Genomic DNA, 19,376 nt, shown 5'->3' with positions numbered 1-19,376 from the left:
TTCAAGACTGTCATGATCCATATCAGAAAGTCTAAGTTAAGGGCAGAAGGAAAAGCAACTAACATATTTTGCAGGTCTGGGAAATGCTGTATCAATCTTGTCAAATTACGGTATCTTCAAACAAATCTACCTGTATAGGTTCTGTACACTCAGCTGGAGTTGGGCAGGTAAATTCTTGATGTTCCATTACTGCTAAGCATGCTCCATAAATTAAGGTTTATAACTAGGGTTATAGGAAGAATGAGGTTTTTTTATAATTGCTGTTCTTGGAGACAAAAACCATTGCTTATCTTCAGTAGGGACACATTATTCTCCTTCATCCTTATGCCAGCTGAGCTGAGAGCTGAAGCAGGACTGAAGGCAAGTAAAAAGCCCCCAGGAACAAGCTGTACAACCAGGCTATAATAAAGCAGGACAAATATCTAGGTGCTTTCAATTTGAATCCACCTTACTGCACATGCACAAGCCAGCACTTATATTCAACTATGCCTCACAATTCACTGGACAAGTTTTTTACCTCCCTAAAGTACTTTAAACAGCAGTTTTGAAGCCCCTTGTTCTAAACCATACTTACGTGTTCTGTGCAGTGAGTAAAATGCAGATGTAGCATCTTGTATGAAGCAAAAAACTGAAACCCTCTATTTACATACATGAAGGATGGCAAATAGCTCCATTTAATGTCACTGTGCTTTATATAATTAGACAAATGGCTAGCTGGCTAAGTTTAAACAGATGTATACTTTTGAAAAGGTCCTCAGTATCTTGCAATTTTAATGACAGTATATAATCATAACCTTCCTCTGTCAGTTGAAAGGAAACCCACACAAAGGACTGATACTTATATTGCTATGCAATAACCAAATACAAGCTGCTACAAGAGCTGATTATCGATCTTAGCAATCATTGAACTCAAATACAGTCTGAAGAAAGAACTTTTTTACCAGCTAAACACCATGGATTAGTGAGTTCTTAGAATGCAATAAAGTTTATATGTAGATCCTTCACAGTGAAATTGCAGTCAAGTACACTGTATACTGAACCTACTTGAGAGAGATCTTTAACAGGCACAATTCAATCTGGTCTATGACTAGGTAACACATGTTCAGGTTCTGGTGTTGGCTCTGAAATGCAACTGTTACATCCACTGCCTTCTCACCCTCTGCCACCTCTAATGATCTATTTCCTTAAGAAATACTTGCTATGCTTAGCAGCTCAGTAAAGTTGTGCACTTTTTTTTTTTAATTCTCCCCCCACCCTGAATTGACTTGGGGGAGGGAAGGATGACATTTAATAACACATGCTGCACAACACAGCTTTCCCAGGATATGTTACAAAACAAGAGACTGCGTGACCCGCTCAAGGTTACAGAATGACTCCATTGCTCACTCTGCATTAAAAACTGGTATCCTCCTGACTCCTCCTGTATTTTCACTAATAAAATAATACCACTACTGAGTACTTGCAGAGCTCCTTTCATCACAGGATGTCAAAGGCCTTTATAAATATTAATTAAGCATTGCAACAACACTAAGAAGTATGTAAAACTTAATTCTGCACATGAGTAAACCCAAGCAAAGAATAAATAACCTGTGTTCAAAGCCAGAGGACAAGCCAACAGTATAGACAGAAATGGCTCTAGCCATTAAGGATCACTCCATTACAAACAAGGACATAATTAATACTCCAAATGTGATGTGAAGAGCCCTTGATCACCAATACATTGCTATAAAGCCTTGGTCATGTGCAATCCTGCAGAGACCACACTAAATTTCAGGCAGCATTCTCATGAAGACCCTTAAGTTTGCCTTCCTCCAAACACAGAAAACAGTCCTCATGAGATACTTCTAAAATTCTGTGTTTCTTATTTGGTAACTTTCCTTAGCAAAGACAGGTATGAATATGATATTCTTTGGTACTTTTACAAAATTAACAAGTAATATTGAGCTGAGACACTATTCAAATATGAATTCAGACCTCGCAAGTGAAAGTAAGCTAGGTCTTAACAATCAATCATGTATTCCATAATTAAGGAAACAAAGTACCAACTTCTTTTAAGAACTCAATATCCATTCTCAAAAGAAACGACCACAAGTCCAAAATTAATGTTTTTCACTAACTATATTGTAGTCATCTCTTAATTGAGTACTTCAGTGATCTTACAACTTGAGATAACACCTCCACACTTGACTTGCTACAAACATTACTCTTTTACAATTGTTTCCTCTTTCCAATGACTGTAACTGTCACCAATCTGTAACACTGATAGTTTTAGTGTGAAAGCCAACCATGCTAAAACATAGTGAAGTTAATTTGCTTCTATGTGCTGCTACATTTGCAGAGTTTAATGACAGGAGTGAGACTAATTTTTATATTTCTTAAAATTGCTATTAACCTGCCGAAAAGACCCCAAAGGTGACCAGCTCTGAACTCCTGCAAAAATTCCCTTTTAAATACAGTTTGAGAATCTGACACTAATATGACTGCAAAAAATACTTTTGCTTGGGAGAAAGACTACTGCTTTCTATAAAAGACAAAACAAATCAAGTTGCACTAAAAACATTTGTAGATTCACTCTACAGTGAAACCTGTGTTAGAAAAGGGAACTTTGTTATTGCAATGTTAATAAAGAAATTAAATGAAAGATTGTGTAATTCATATTTCAACCCAACACCCGCTCAGGTTTTTCATGAGTTATTTTTTAAAACTTTCCTAACAGTTCAAGGACCAATTTTACTTCTCACCAAAATAACAAGGCTGATAAGTAGTTAACTGAATGAAAAACAGGTTTTTGTTTTGTCTTTTTCATTACAAAGTATGTTTTTCTTCTGACTACGGAATAAATGCCTGGACATCGTGGTTTGGATTTTTTCACCCTTTCGAATGGACATAATCTGCCAGCACAAACTTACTCTCTGGGCAATGAAGGTGCATATCACCATTAGAATTTTATCTCAAGTTCTCTTTAAGAGTGCAAAACCAGAGAACAATTAAATATTATATTTGGTACATGGCTTTCATCACAGGAAGCAATTTTTCTTCCTTCTTACATAGGACAACAGCTAGTTACATAGCTTATGTTATCATTAAGCATTATGCCTTCAACAGAGGACTGATGAGATTTAACAGCCATGCTTTAATAAATGGTATTCCACCCCCAGTAATTTTTTGGAAATCAACAGACAGAAGTTGCTGAGTATTCCTGGATGGAACTAGTCACTCAACCTTCAACAAAAGTCTTGAAGATCCTGATCAACTCATTGCCACTCAAAAGTAGGACCAAGTTCAAGATCAAATACTGCTGAGATGAGTCCAAACGTATTTGGAACCAAAGAGGGAGCAACCTTTCAGTCTGCAGCCACAGAAGATTTACATTAACAATGTGCCCTCCAGACACACAGACCTAACACACACCTAACCATCAGGCACGTAACTCTCCAGGTCTGGAAAAGCACAGATACGTGATCTTAGCCAGTACTCAGAAGAGGTTCTTTATATTCACAGAGCTGCTGATCCCTAGCTTTTATCTAGTATTATGTATAATGGATATCCCATGCAAAACATCTCACTGTATTGCAGCACAGAGTCATACTTTTTGAGACACTCCGTAAGTCATGGAGGGCTGCACATGTTATACAAAGAAAGGAGTTACAATTACACTGTTTCACACCATGGTTCTACTTAAGGTCAGCAAGTTCCACTGTAGAGGGCAATAAAGTCAGGACTCACTATGCCAGTAGTAAAGAGATACAGTATTTACTGTATCACTAAACCATCTTATTTTATAAAGTTACTATGCAATATTTGTTGTCTGTAGGTAATTGCAGGTGATAAAAAAACTAAGATCTGGTGAAACAGCTATGCTAAATTTTAAACGAGGTGTTTCACAACAACGACAACAAAAAAGCTTACATACATTACCACTCCAAGTGTGTAATTAAAACACTGTTCTGTCACACATCAACTCTGGCCTGCATTTCAAAAATTTCTTTACAATATGCAAATATAAACTTCCTCCCTCCCTACTTTATTATGAAGATTTAAAAACTGATGGAAGTTACCTTGACAAATTAAATCACAAACTGTGTCCTTCAAATGGCTTCTAGAATCAGAAGCACACATTCATACCATGGAGTGGTATTTTTAAGGTGTATACCTGACACCAAAGTGAGCACTTTGCTAACAGACCGTACTCTCTTGTTCTGAGGCTTGCACCTGCTGCTAAGGCAGACAGGCAGGGATCAGGCCTCATTTAATCCTCAATGAGGATGACAGACTGCAGACCCTGCTCAAGAAACTAGGTAAATCACAAGGGAATTAAAGTCCTCTCCTTGCTGCATTGCTACAGACTTCCTCAAGGCCAAAACATGAGACTTTGTCCTAAAACGTGAGTGAATAAATGGAAGGTGTGGGGTTTACTATGGAATTTGATACACCCTCAATCCAAAAAGAAAACTGAACTCTATTCTAGGAACTTAGACCAAAATAAAGAGATATGCTAGACTTGATATCTACTCCTAAAGCAGTAAGACCTTGGGGACACTGAAAAACAACTGTGTTTGACTCTTCTGAACCTTCAAATTGCTAAGCACGCAGATTCTTTGCAGAGCCTGGTCCATTTATTTGCCAGATACGAGCTTCTCACCCTTCTTACTGCACCCAGCTGGCTATCCTTTTCATTAGTCGTTTTTGGTTCAAAAATTATATAGATAAATTATTATTCAGAACAACACAACTCAATACTTCATGTCATGACTCATGACTAATTAAAATGTAATCTGAAATTATTCACTGGCGCACAGAATGAAAACTAGAAAAGTGTAAAGAAACAGGAAAAATGAAAACACCACCACAGCACAAGCGCAAGACATGACTTGTTTTGAACTCTAAGAAACTAAAAATCCTTCCTTATTAAGCCACTTAAGCAGCCAAAAAGTTCAAAGCCTCTCCAAACTTGCCTCCTCATATAATCACTTGAGTTTTGAGGACATAAAGATGTGCTGATTTGATCTGGCATTCTAAGAAAATGATTACCTAAGATCTCATAAAAGTATAAATAACCAGATACCCTCACCAAGGCATGGCAGCATCTACACACATCACTTGCACTCATTACCTAGAACCTTATTTTTGTCTATCTGCAACTGTGAATTCGTCATTCATGTGGAATGTTGATCACTGTTCTGAGTTAAAAGTATCATACCAAAGTTCTTTGTAATCCAGGGGTTTGCTATTTGCACAAGATATTGTAAAAAACAGTAAAAGAAAGACATAGATAATCAAAACGTAACAGTGAGTCAAAGTTGCATTGCTGTAGGCTTTCCTAAATTTCAAAGACTTAAAATTGCTGCTGCATTTCTGAAGAACACTGGATTTGACATAAGCTGTGCAGCCTTCTTTCCTCATGATGAACACATTCTGTAACAAAAAATCTAAAGGCAAATGTTACATTTCTAAGCATATTACATCACATGTCTACATTTTATGATATGGTTGAATATGTATCAAGGAAAATGTCTTCTGTTTTAGTAATCTCGTAGGAAAATTTGTACAATATAATTCAGAAAAGCTAATAAACATCAGTTGCCACATTTAGCAAAGAAAAAGCCCTATCCCTTTTCTCCTGTATATAAGCACAATGTATTGGCATGTAATGCTTGTACAGAAATGTAGAAGTGCCTCACCATCTCATACCCTTTAATCTGTAATTTCTCCTCATGTTTTTGGCAAGCTATGTTTGGAAAGCTAAGACAGCTGTCAGTTCTTCATAGGAAGCATTATAGGAAGGATATTAGAAGTTCATTCAAGAGATCTGTAAGATCACATAAAACTGCAACTACCTACTAATAAACATATTTTTAAAAGGAGACCATTCCGAGGATAAATCAGGTTAACCCCACATTTAACACTAGAAATATTACTGTTTATTCACACGGTTTTGCTAAAACTAACAACTAAACCAGAAAGTTATTGGAAACCATGGAACAAAATCATCACAAGTAGCAGCCACTGCACTACAATAAAGTACCATCACCTTAAATTGCACCCCTTCCTGACATAAATGGGAAAACACAAGCCTCTGCTTAACACATTAGTGCCACCTTACTTGTAATCTCTGCACAGGACCTGAGACACTCCCACAGCGGTAACTTGGAAAAATGTGGAAATGTCTCTTTTTCATTCCAAAAGAATGAAAAGGGTAGAAAACTGCATTCTGCAGGCCATATAATACTTGTTTAACTGCCTATTTAAAATTAACTAGCCACAATACTTAAGAGGTAGAAACAAAAGAAGCTCTAGAAAACAGTCCATGAATAGGCAGAGCTGATTGCCACCTCTCATGGTCAATAATCTGATAAGAGATTTTTGATTCATCCATTTTTATAGTCCTGATAGTGTGCACTATTCCCTAGCTGCATTTTTAAAAAGTTAACTTTATTTCATGCCTTCTGGAAATAAAGCATAGATGAAACCACATAGTCTAGACGTAAAACTCTTATTAATTGCTAAGTAAACAATCATTTCCTTATTTCTTAAGCAAAGACATTAGAACATTTAAGTGAAACCTTCACTGTGTCCTCAGGCATTTGTCTAAACTAAGGACAATCTCCCACCAGGGAAAGAATTTCCTTTAACTGTGCTGCTATTCCTGTGAAATTGGTGTCTGCCCAATCTCAGCAGTCAAGTCATCTGAGAGCTTTTCCTATTTGCACTGAGTGCAGCAGACAAGATTTTTGAAATCTTGATTGAGGGTTATCATTCCTTGTCTCTTTCCAGGAATTGTAATTTACAGCTCAAGTGATGAATTTTACTTGCTGCTTATGTCATTCACAGATATAGTACCACATCAATTTCTAACTTCAATTCTATTTAAATATCTCTGGCCTTTGAATGCAGTAGCTTAAGGTAACTTAAAAATTTTGAAAAATAGTAAATAATCAGGTTAAGAATTAAATATGTATCTCGCTTGGAAAATCTAGTGTCCATTCATACTCAAAGAAGCAAGATGAAAGCATTTTAAAATTAACTACACATTACTACCAAAGAAGAAATTTCTCTTGTAAACTAAGTCAGCTCTAGAATGTCTATATTCCAGAAAGCTTGCATTCCTTTACCTCATGGAAATCAGCATCAGAAAGATGCTTTAACATACAAAAATTTTAAGATGACAGGAACTTGCAAACCACATACAACATGGCTATGGTCAGTCAGTCTTCCAGACACATACCACTTTCTTTTTCTGCTACAGAAGAGCAAAACAAACTGTAAAGCAAGACATAACCTAGAAAAGGATTCAAAATGAGGAAGCCACTGAACTGCCACCTAAGAGATTAAAAAAGAGCACCACCACAATGGTACATAGAAAAAAATGTTGTCACAAGAGAAAAAGTGAGGTGGAAATCATATTGATATAAGTGAAATGTACCACCAAACGTGTTTCTAAGTACCAAGATGAAAATTATTTGTCTTGTTAAATTCTCAATCCAAATAGTGTTTGCTGCTTTTAAGTAACTTTTGCCTTGTTGCATTATGCAAGATTAACAGCTTGTTTTTAATCAAAACCACACATTTCTCATGTTCAGAGATGATGTCACGAGACCCAAAAAAAATGCATAAAACTTGCAGACTATAATCTTCAAAGAGTAACAGACTTCTTTTACTTCTGAGTGGCTAAAAATACGCACTCTTTTCGAGCATCAGTCCTAACAGAAACAGCTAAATCAGAGCCATCTGAAGTATTCAGCACATAGATCCATGTAAGTTCTATGTGTTTTCAGAGACAAAAATAATTTTGACCTCTGCTGACAGTAGATCTGAAAACTTCTCCTACCTTTTATTAATAGCTACCTCTTCCTATTTACCACCCATAAATGTCCACTGTGTGTGGAACACACCAGTTCGGGGTTTTCTGGACACTATGCAAAACCAGCATATGATATATGACAAGAAAGTAAGATATTCACTGTTCCACAAAAACCTGCACTTGTAATGTATTCAGTTAAATCTTCTCTCTATCCTCTTTAAGAAAGGTAGCTCTGCATAAAGACAGGTCAACTCTTTGCTGCTATATAAAGTTGAAGGTTAAAATACGTAAGCTGATGTGGGAGACTATTTCCTGCTGAAAGAAAAGCCCTTTAAACACTAGAACCTCAAATCTAATTTGTCAGCTTATTGACACTTCCATGCATACTGCCAATGCAAAGCACCTGTCTTTCCATGAAGCCACTGTTCTGGAAAAACAGCCAATGCTACCTAGTAAAAAGGTTAAGCATGACCTTATAGAAAAAGCAATACAGAATTCAATCACACACATAAGCACTTAAAATTCCACATTTCAGGTGAAGGACCAGACCTTTAGCTTTAATCAAATCTATCTGCTAAGCTGGAAGTGCCAGCTGGACTTATGGTCATCAGTAAGTGTGATTTACACTTGACTGACTTAAATGGGGAAGTGCACCAAGTAAGAGTCACCAACTTTTTTTTATGCTCTTTTTTAGAAAGAGTATAAAAGAAAAAAAAAATTCATTGGGCTTCACTGGAAACAATATCCTTAGTTAAACCAGCCTTTGATAAGCTCGCTCTTAACACATTCTTTTAACAAGAGAGTTGGAAAAACTTTTTTCAGCCAATGAAGCCATTGCTACCTACTTAAATTAGGGGACAGCATGGCTCATGAAACACGCTCAGCTGGGTCTCCCACTCACCATGGCAAGAATGAAGCCCATAACACCTTTACTGGTGGCAACTAGGTAGCAACTCCAAACCCAGCTACTCAGCTCTATATGGTCACAGTATTTCTGGAAGACCTGCTGGGAAGAACTATACAATTTAATTACTGTAATAGGTGAATAAAGCAAGGTCTGCCACCACAATGTCAATCTTTAAAGTGGTCCAGGCTTATCCAACAAGCCTGACAGATGTGCAGTTTAAATGTCTTCTGAAGCCACAGCCAGGCAGAATCGGGACTTGTAAACACTCAAAGAGCTGAAACTGAAAGGGAAACTCAGAAAGCTCTGGCTCAGTCAGCCCCTGGTTCGGAGCAAGCGGCTGTGTGGTGCCTGGCGTTAAACCACGACACTGCATAAAAAAGGAGGGTGAATAAAAAAGCAGCCCACTATAATGCTCAAATTAATTATTCTGATTTTCATTAACTACCAGTGAAATTTTTAGATGTGTCTTCAAAGTGCACACCACTCAGTGACAACTCTTTTAAAAGAGATACAGTCGCACTGCATACACCAGGAGAACCGAGAGCTCAAGTGCTTCAACCCCTGAGAAGTGAAATAATTTATTGCTTAGCTTTCAACACTTGGATTTCTTTATAGAACTATTTAACAATTTTGTTATTTTTAACACACAAAATGAAAATTACTTCCTGGTAAACAAAAAAAAAACCCCACCAGGTGTTTTGTTTGTTTTGGGTTTTTCAGTTTGTATTCTCTAGCTAGGTTCCATTTTAATAATTTAGGAAAATAACCTTACTATACATTTGCATAGGGACTCAGCAAGAAACAGTACACAGATAAAGGTACCCCTGGAAAAAAAAAACAAACAAAACTAAACATATACTCTACTTTGCTGCTAGAGCTTGGTAATAATGACATTTTGCCTGAAAAGGAAAGTTTCTTTTACTGTGAAATGGACTTACGAATCTCCACCGAGACTTTTAGCAGTATAGAAAAATTATTCATGATGGTGATGTTCATTCTATAATAGTATTTTAGATCAAAACCTCCTTGTTAAGGGAAACTCCTCAAATAACCAAAACTGACCATACATTCAATAAGAGCTACTCAACGCTAAGTTTTTACTTCAGGAAGGAAGAAAATACCAGGCAGCAAATCTACAGCAGGTTTTCTCCTCTTTCATACTGCACTGAAGGATAACAATATTTAAAGCCTCATTAAAAACTCCACAAGTGTTCAACATAAAATCTGAATTTCAGTTTAATAAACAGTCAGCTTCAGGCAGACTATCTCTGAACTAGGTTTTCCCTTCTATTTTAAAGCATCAAAGAAAACTATCAGGGAAGTTTTTTTTATAACATTAGTATTTCTCAAGGTATCATGCAGAGCGGCTTTTAAGCCCTGAATTCCTCCACACTCAGAAAAAGCCCTTAGTCTGACCTCAAGACACCACACTAGAATTTATGACCCAGCTACATTAACCATGTTCTTTGGCAAGTGGAAACCCACAACTGCTGAACCAAGTGTTAACACCAAAGTTTTAGCATTTGAAATTTTGAGACAGGTGAATTAAACAATTCCATCTTTTTACCTCCATTACAATTTCAGTTAAATCAGCTTTTTTCCCATAAATCCATAAAGGAAAAAGAAAGCATCATTCTATTCACAATTCAATACAGCTGTGTCTGACTGGCTTCAGCCCCAGGCCACAAGCCAGGAACTTCTGAGTTCAAGTCTGGCTCTGCCACTGACTTTCTGTGTGGCCTTCAAAAAGCCTCTGAATTTCTTAGCTGCTCCTCTTACATCTGTACACTTACCTTTAAGAAAGGCACTTGCTTTGTTTCTGCAGGCTTTTCCCAAAGACAAAACTTGAACTGACTCTGAGAGCAATTTTTACTATGCCTTAAACGTCTGAGGCCTACCAAGAAGTCTCTACATGTCAGTTGATACGTGGTAGTTTTTAACTGCAGTAACTGCCAACCTGGACATGTTACATACATGCTTACACATACCCATATCAGACACATACATATATAAAAAGATGCAGTAAGCAGGAAAATAGATAATTATTTCAAAGTTTGTTAACAAACCCAGTAAAACAATGAAATTGAGTTACACGCTGTAATTAAACTCACAACACAGAACAACCTGTAACCTTGTTCTTATTAACCCACTGAGCCAGCGATGAAGTTTTTAACAGCTTAACATTAAATGCATAGGGCACGCAATGCTCAAAGCTAAAACGATTATAATAACTAATATTTAGAGTATTACATTAACAATAGAAAAATGGCCTAGGAACGTGAAAGGAAAAAAGGATTTAAGCCTAACCAAGTTATCTAACATTAACTGAACGTCATTTAAAAGGTAAGTTTTCTTAAGAAAAGGACCAAGGAAAGTTACATAAACTTAAGCTCTCTACTTGCAATCTATGGTAGTTCACGTTATCCAGACTGAAGCAGAATGTAACAGAGAGTGACACCAGCTAACCTCAGCTCTTTCTGAACACCAATCACACAGATACAGCTCATCACCTTTCAAACAGTATATATGCTGCTTTTAAATCCACCTCTGAGAAAAAAAAACCTTGTCCCCAAAACTTCGTCAAGACAGGCCTGGCTTTCCAAAATTTAACCAGTTTAGTTTCTTGTGGCCTAACCATTGCAAGCTATCCTAAAGAACTCAGCAACTGTAGCTTTAAGGTATGTTAAGCTGCCAAGGTAAATTCTATACTCTCAAAGTTTAGCCTCCACCTGCTTTCACCTTTTTCATCTTGTTTTACCTGAAATCTGGTAAAAACACACTTTCTACAGTTTTTCTGTATCAGGATATGTATTTTATAGTAAGTGCCAAATGTAGAGCACAACTGTCTCCTAATTAACAATACAGAAGAGTAAATTAATTCAGAATAATGTGCTATTTTGTGATAAAAACAGTCACTCAAGAACTTAATCAGAAGTCACTGTTCCAGAATAGCTACCATGCAAAGATGAGATGATTTAATGCAAATTCAGACAGCTTTTGCACAAGAAAAATTAAACTGGTCCAAACCACCGAAAAATTAATTGCACGTAAGACTTTGACCTGGGATGGGAGAATCCTTACTTCTAAAAGACAATGGCTTTCAAAACATATTTTCTGATTAAACCTTTAAAATTTAGGAGAAATACCTTAATGAAGAAGTACATCTAACCAAACTTATCAGGAATATTAAATCTCCACCCAAACGAGATTCTGTTTATAGTTTCCAACATCGTGCCACCATCAGCGTGTTTCCATCAGATGAAGCAGTCATGAATACACCAATACAGGCCAGTGTATTGGTTACCTAGCATTCCTGCCAGGGCAATCTAGATCTGCTCTGAATAGAATTACAGCACATAGGCAAAGACAAAAATAAAACAAAAATAACCCTCATGCCTTGTCCACTTTCTGAGCATTGCTTGGTCTGGTTGATACGTATCAAACAAATAATCTGAACATTACCTGCAAAGGAGCAGAAAATTTATTTGACTCTGTAACACAAGGCTATTTAATTTAAATTTCCCATTAATATTGCTATATCTGACTTCTGTAGCACCAGCTGGTGCTTTTACATTAGGTTCAAAAAAGCTTTTGGGGTTTTACTTCAGGTTAACCAAGTATTTTTACAGGCAATTTGAACCTAATCAACATTTAGGTTCCAACTAGTGCACATGAACTTGTAATGACATCCACAAAAGAAAACAGAGCTAGATATAGAGTGACATATATAACCTCAATAGGTTATCTTCTGTTTCCACGTGCTATATTTTTTAACCATCTGGGGTCTTTTTTTTTCTCCCCAGTATTTACCACAGAAGCTTCCTTGAATAAAACAGGGGGGGTACGACACTAACAGTACCCAAATAAATAACAACATAGGAAAGGTTTATTTATACAGTCTTAACTAGGATATAGAATTCATTTTTAAAAATTCACATGAGAATTGCACTACCTAATTACTATTTTCTGTTTCACAGGACAACTGGTTTTTGATGCACCTATGAATAAGCCAGGAAAAAATGTTTGCTAACTTTTGGTACCTTCTGCTCTCTGCTCCCTGCATACAGAAGGTATCCATTTTCCTTTTTATTGTCCTCAAACTCTCTCCAGTAAGAGGAAAAATAGCCTGGAAAAAATCCAAGAAAAGCTACCAGATTAGAATTTCCAAGCATTAAAATACCACAATTCACTTGTATGCTGTGATCAAATCATCCTCACTATGAATTGTTCAGCAAAAGGCTGAGCACAAACACGCTGTATATTTAGCTGGCAAAGTGACATATCAGAACATATCAACTTCACTGCAGTTGATGAAGTTCTCAGTAGTAGTCAACCTCTTGCCAAAGAAAGCTGTTTTGTAGTCAAATATATCTAGAGTACCAACACAGAATTAGAACCATGTGCTTTAAATCAGACCCTGAATCTGGCATGATTGCTTAAGCAAAATTACATACAATTAAAAATATAAATGCTAATTGACAGAAGCTGCAACAAGAACAGGAACGCTGCTCCATTAGCACTATAATATTAAGTTGCAGTGTCTTCTACTACAAACAGTAAAATTTATACCAGGGGAAAAAGGTGGAAGAAACACTGAAGACTTAATTTAAGGAAGGTTTAAGTGACACAGGACACTGCATCCTGGAGAACTGGATGGCTGAGGCATCCAAGTTCACAGACACACAATGAACCATGATGACAACACATTTCTGTATATTTGCCACACAGCACATGTAAAATGGGACAATCAAGCTCAACTATAATTAATGGTTAAGTGGCATTAACAGAATATATATTTAACCCTTCCTGTTTTTATACAGGTCAACTAGCTCAAAAAGCTCAAAATCTAGAAAAGTTGTGGTGTGTACGTGCTTTAAAAAACTCAGATTCCAGCAGTGTCACTGCAGCTTAAGTTTTGCCATGTCCTTGTGCCCAACAGCCACTGAGGTTATACATGGACAGCAGCTTACAATTGTGCTGTTCAGCAAATGCTGTGCTTAAAAAAAGAAAAAAAGAACACAAAAAAATCCACTGAGAATACCAGCAGTAATTTTCCCATTGTTTTATTTTCCAAAGAAATACTTCTTCTCTGATTCAGAAATTAAGACAATGTTCTGCTTAATTTCAAATCACTTCAGCTGTTATAGCCACATCTGTACTTCAGGAAGCCCCACCTCTGCATCTACCATGTACACTGAGAAAGATGAGCGTGCTCCCCTTATTTCATAATTTAAGCATGCATAGTGGTTTTTTTAGTTGCTGAAGTAACTATGCTGTTCCAAGCACATCCAACCACGATGGAGCTCCATGTCAAAGTGATGCTCTTCCAATGCAAATTAAGACAATGCTTATTTGTTTGCAGAGAATGTATGTATCTATAAAAATAAATTTAAAAAAAAGCTGAAGTGGCTTTTTGCTAGGCTACCTCCCTCTAACATGTTTCACTGCTCCTATTTGAGTTACCTCAAAATTTGTTGATCTCTCCTACTGTTAAAATGTCGCCTCACACGTCCCATCCTAAAAAGAGAAGCACTTCCATGCTGGCACGAAAACAAACAATTTTATCTTGATGCTTTGTCTTGGTTTTCTTGAAGTAAATTCCAAGGCTACATTTCACTTCTAAAATTCTCAATATAGCACAAATTTGTATCAATACACCGCTTTATGCTATTAAGTATTTTTCCAGCTATCAAGGTACTTTTAGATAATTTTCTCTGCCTGACACACAGAAACGTCCATTTAATTGAGTTCAGACAAAGTGTAGCACTGAAAGGAGCAGTAGTCAGCTTTCATACTTACTACCTGGGGTTTTTAACAAGACTCCCCTCACTAGTTTCTCTCCAGGTGTATTAGCACACATTCTTCCATGGTGTTTAACCCCTGGTTTGATTTGTTCTGCCTTTAAAGTTCACCTCATGTTTTATTAACATATCTTCTCTCAAGTACCTGAAAAAACTCCAGGTTTTGTATCTTGTGTTGTTTTCCCATGTGACTAAACAGGCTAATTAAAGCACTTCTCGAAGCACAGTATGCTGCAAGAGAGTCAAGGTTTGTCCTTCCATTTGCCCATACTGTAACATCCAAATATCACATCAACCAGCTCTTAACACATGACTTTTCAGAAATGATTATAAATATATAATTCTAGTAGCACCAGCGCATTTCAACCCTGAACTATAACGCCAGTACACTGTAAACAGACAGGAAAATATATTGCCTTTAAAACGACAGCATCCGTAAAACCTTAGGAACTCCTTTCAGAAGTGTGTTGATGACGCCATGTATAAAAACCAAAACCCAAAAAACCAAACACTATTGCGTTCCTGAATAGAAAGCCTATGTGCAAAGGAAAATTTAAGCTGTGGCAAGTGCTAAATGTACAGCTCTGGAGCTGGAATTAACCACAAATACAGAGAGGCACCATTTCTTTTGTGCCCTGCAAAACAATTATGGCAGTATCACTAAAACAAAATAGAGATAATTTTAATATATAGTATTTTTTATCTCCATGATGCCTCCATATTTGCCCGCAAGGCTGAAATGGTCAAAAAGTGTTATCTCCATGCCCAACTTCAGAAAACTTGTTTGACCAATACTTGAAATATGGCACATGTAATCATATCATGTAACCCCACTAATGCTAATGTTACATTAGCAAATAAAGCTTTCAGAAGCAATAAATCTTTTTATTCACCCAACATGAATTTTACATATGTCTATCAAATTAATTCTGCAGCAATAATGTTAGCCTAATATTTCAATCAATAAGTTTAGCTACCTGAAATCTAAGGTAACAACACTAAGAACCCTGATACCCACATCTGACCCCCTTGACAGGACATGAAATACAGCTCCTTGGAGCTAGACATCCTATGTATCTTACTTTCTTGCCTCAAATCTTGAGCTGTTTAAATAGGAAACCAATGCTTAAAAAGCTGAAAAAGCTCTGAGGAAGGCAGTAGGTGGTTTCTTATTCAATCAAAGGAAAAAAAGCCATGAAACTTTTCAGTTATAAACAACAGAGTACCAAAGGTGCAGATTCCAACAAATATTGTTCAAAACAAACTGTAAATTAAACTTCTCACCTTCCATCCTGGTCCAAAAGGACTGTAGATCCACAATGACCAGAATTAAAGAATTCTGCTTCAAGATGCAAGACAAGTTTCTGAAGGGGTACTAGGAAAGTTTTGGTTAAAATTCTCTTCAGCAATATTTTAGTTCTACAGATTTTTCTTTATTATAGATTTGGATGCTTTCTCCTCTACTCTATCAATAAGTAAGAAATGAAAGTCTTAAAAGGTTAAGTTTAGCTGAAATCAGCCAGCAAAGACTGTACATTCTTACAAAATTTCGGTTTTTTCCTTCCCAGCAGGAAAGAAAGAGGCTAAAAGAAAAGCAGCTGAAACTAAGCATACTGATCTTTCAGTCATTTGTTTTCCCTGAATTTTTTCCCATTAGAACTGCCGACTCCAGTATATTGAAGCTTAATGTTAATAAGGCTTTTCTTGTCAATTATTTCTCAAGAATCTCTTAGATGTAGTGCAAAAAACTCCAGGGGCTCAGCTGACTACAGACTTCACTGAAGCTTTCAACCTACTAAAACAGTCTGCTTTGTAAAGTCTGATTCCTGTAGATACCAATAACAAGTGATATGCAAATGCAAACAAAAATTAAATAAAGCTTCTCAACTCGGTGTCATCACTGTAAACTGAATGAAGCAAAAAAGGTTCCCCTGCCTCAATGCTTCTGTAAGCTTCATATTGATCTAGAAACTGCAACTCAACTCAGGCCTCTCAAAATTAAGTATTTTGTTCCCCTTGTACTGCAGGAACATACTGAATAAAAATAGTACTGAAAATTGCCCAGATTCACACTTGAAATTCTATGGTTTCATAGGCTGCACAGTTCTCAACACACCTTGCACTAAGGTTTGAGGGATCAAAAGCATATTATAAGAGGAATTATTTTAATTGGTCCTTCCTGTTCACAATGTACTCTCTCACAAAGCTGCTTAAATGTCTGACAGACTCTTTACCTGGAATAATTTCTATTATTCTCAATAGGTGCTTTTTGTCTGACCCATGACAGCTTCTGAAGCTCTGAGCAGCTGCAGTTATTAGAAAATACCCTGTATCCCACCATCTCAACAATCAAGCTGTATATACTAACATTTACACAATCTGGAAGTGTGCAACATAGGCAATAACACATGTAGGCAAAAAGACACAGAAAAGGTGAATACTTTTCTGAAGTGCAGATTCTGCAAAGCCTATGTCCTACACTACTGCCAAATCAGGACACAATTTAGTTTCTTTTTTACTTCCCCAGTTCAGCCATCCCATGCTACAGCAACTACCACAAACTACATAATTGATGTTTCGGTCTAGTAAGTACCAAATCTGAGAAATACTCCTACTTTATACTGCATTTGAAATCAGTTCTAACGTCTAATTATTGTTTGTCAATCAACAGGTAGATTCAATATATTCTGGCTACATGAGGATCTCCACCCAAGAAGGGTTTGAATAAGAAAAGCCATAAGGGTGCATCTGACACCCTGTGTCAAAACCAGAACGTTTTTACAGCATTGCCTCACACAGATACATGCCACTACTACGAAGGTGGAATCTAATAAGTTCATTAACCCTAACCAGGGAGAGTGTGTTACTTCATATATGAACTGGGTTATCCATTACTGTTAAATGTTTAAGAACCAAAATTATCAGCAAAATACATAATGTAAAATTTGAGCAGAGTTTTTTTTTATTAGCTTCCTCTAATTTAAAATAAAAGCCCCACAGCTTTAATTTCCAGGAAGATCTTAATATACTGAAGAATTAATTCAAATATTTGCTAGCCAGTGGAGGAAAAAAAAAAGTCATGATATACACAAGACTAAAATGAAGACAGACAGATATGTTTTCAATAAGCTTATCCAAATTTGTCTTCTCCATTTGTTTTTAACTGTATGGATGTGAGGCCATAAAGCAATATAAAATTGAACCAGCAATATAAAATTGAGCCATCTTGTAGGTTTACAAAGTTGACCTGCTACCCACAATCACTGCACTGATACACTGCAAAGTGAAATGCATTCACACGACTATTTGCAGAACTATCTGCTGCTAAAATATCCAGCTACAAAAAATATCACACTACAACGTCTATGAGGAAGGGGTGAAGAACCGTGTATACCGCCACTGAAATTTTTTCATTTAACCTCACAGAAAGGAGCATTACATCACACTCTTACAATGCAGGAGGAGGGGCCTGTTCTCAGAAAGCAAGCTCCAGCTATTTCCCTTTAATTTTCTGCTTCGTTCTGGAGGGAGTTGCAAAAATAACTTGGATTTAAATTTTTAGTAACACAGAAGGGGGAGGGAGGGGGGAGGGAAGGTGAAAAAACACAGCTTTTTCACCGACATTTACTAACATGCAGGCGAACGCTCGTTTTCCAGAGACCACACAACATGGGTAGCGCCCAGCATCCCGCATTTGCAGCGCGCATTCCTGAATACCTGCCGCACCGTGGATGGGTCGGCAGCCTCGGCGGGGCCCGCGGGGGCCCGCGCGGCGGCGGCGCTGAGCCCGCCCGGGCCCCGCCGCCCAGGGACCCCGGGCCCGCTCCCGGAGCCGGGAGGTGGGGCCGGGCTGTCGGTTCCCTTCGCCCGGGGAAGGACGGCCCGGCGGGAGCGCTCCCCCAGCCCGTCCCCTGCCGGACCCAGCAGCAGAAAGAATGCGAGCCCGGCTTTATGCATGCAAATTTTTGCAGCAGATTTAAGAGCTCCGGGTGCTGTGGGGAAGGAGTCGCTGTTTAAAAAGCCTCTATTTAAATAAAACAAGATTTTCAGCACTATCTTGTACTTCACCGGCTTGGAAAATACAAACAATCTTCTGTGATTTGCCTAGGTGTTTTAAATTACAAATATCTTCCAAATCCACACCACGATTCTACGGAGAGCTCCTTCTAAAAAGCCCCAAAAATCCACTAAAAGTGCCGTACACGTACAAGCACACAACACCTGAAGCAAGTCTTTGTGCTAGAAAAGACATCCCTGCAAAACCACGGATGGAAACGGTCAACTCAGGTTCTTAAAAAATCGACCGATAGGTAAAAACAATAAAATATAAACGTACCACTAACCTCATAAAGTGCAGCAGTGCTTAAATCCAGCGAGTTGAGGCATACAAGGTAGAAATGGAAATGAAAAAAAGATCCAAAAATGGTTTTGCGGTTTTTTTGTGGGGTTTTTTTTGTTATTTTTTTCTCTTTCTATTTCAAACGTTCAGAAACCAGCAGAGACTCTGTCGGCCATTTTGGCTTGAACTCCCTCGCTCTCTCCTCTCGCTCTCTCCTCTCGCTCCCTCCCTCTCGCTCCCTCTTGCTCTCTCTAAAGGAAGCAGCTTTTTGTGACCTTCAAATAGAGGCGGCTCATGTGACTCGGGGCGGGCTGTCACTCACCGCCCGGGCCCGGCCCACTGCCCGCCTTAAAGGCTCCGCTCCCCCCGGCGGAGCCGATCGCCCGGGCAGGATCCCGCTCCCCGCCCTCACCGGGCCAGGGTGATGCACAGAGCGGGTGCAGTGGGGGAGCCGTGACAGTACGAAGAGCAGCCCAGCCGGAGCCTCTCTCTTTAGAACCGGCTAAAAAAGCCAGCAGCCAGTTATGC

The 19,376-nt window shown here is 37.9% G+C and overlaps 1 protein-coding gene across 4 annotated transcripts in view; it reads right to left on the bottom strand.

The window, feature by feature from the left end:
• The window catches only part of TNRC6B (trinucleotide repeat containing adaptor 6B), an 85,863-nt gene extending 66,699 nt beyond the window's left edge, over positions 1–19,164 (bottom strand). For 3 of the 4 annotated variants that reach the window (XM_018080286.1, XM_018080287.2, XM_018080289.1), the window contains exon 1: positions 18,853–19,096. In XM_018080286.1, the coding sequence (XP_017935775.1) occupies positions 18,853–18,857 (5 nt within the window). In that variant the 5' untranslated portion in view covers positions 18,858–19,096. Of the gene's footprint in view, positions 1–18,852 lie in introns of all 4 variants that reach the window. The other variant, XM_018080288.2, reaches the window with a different exon arrangement.
• Positions 19,165–19,376: the final 212 nt, after the last annotated feature.

Source organism: Manacus vitellinus, unplaced genomic scaffold, assembly GCF_001715985.3.
Source record: "Manacus vitellinus isolate BGI_N305 unplaced genomic scaffold, ASM171598v3 scaffold_5_pilon, whole genome shotgun sequence".
Taxonomy (NCBI): Eukaryota; Metazoa; Chordata; class Aves; order Passeriformes; family Pipridae; genus Manacus; species Manacus vitellinus.
This window is presented reverse-complemented; position numbering and strand designations above follow the sequence as displayed.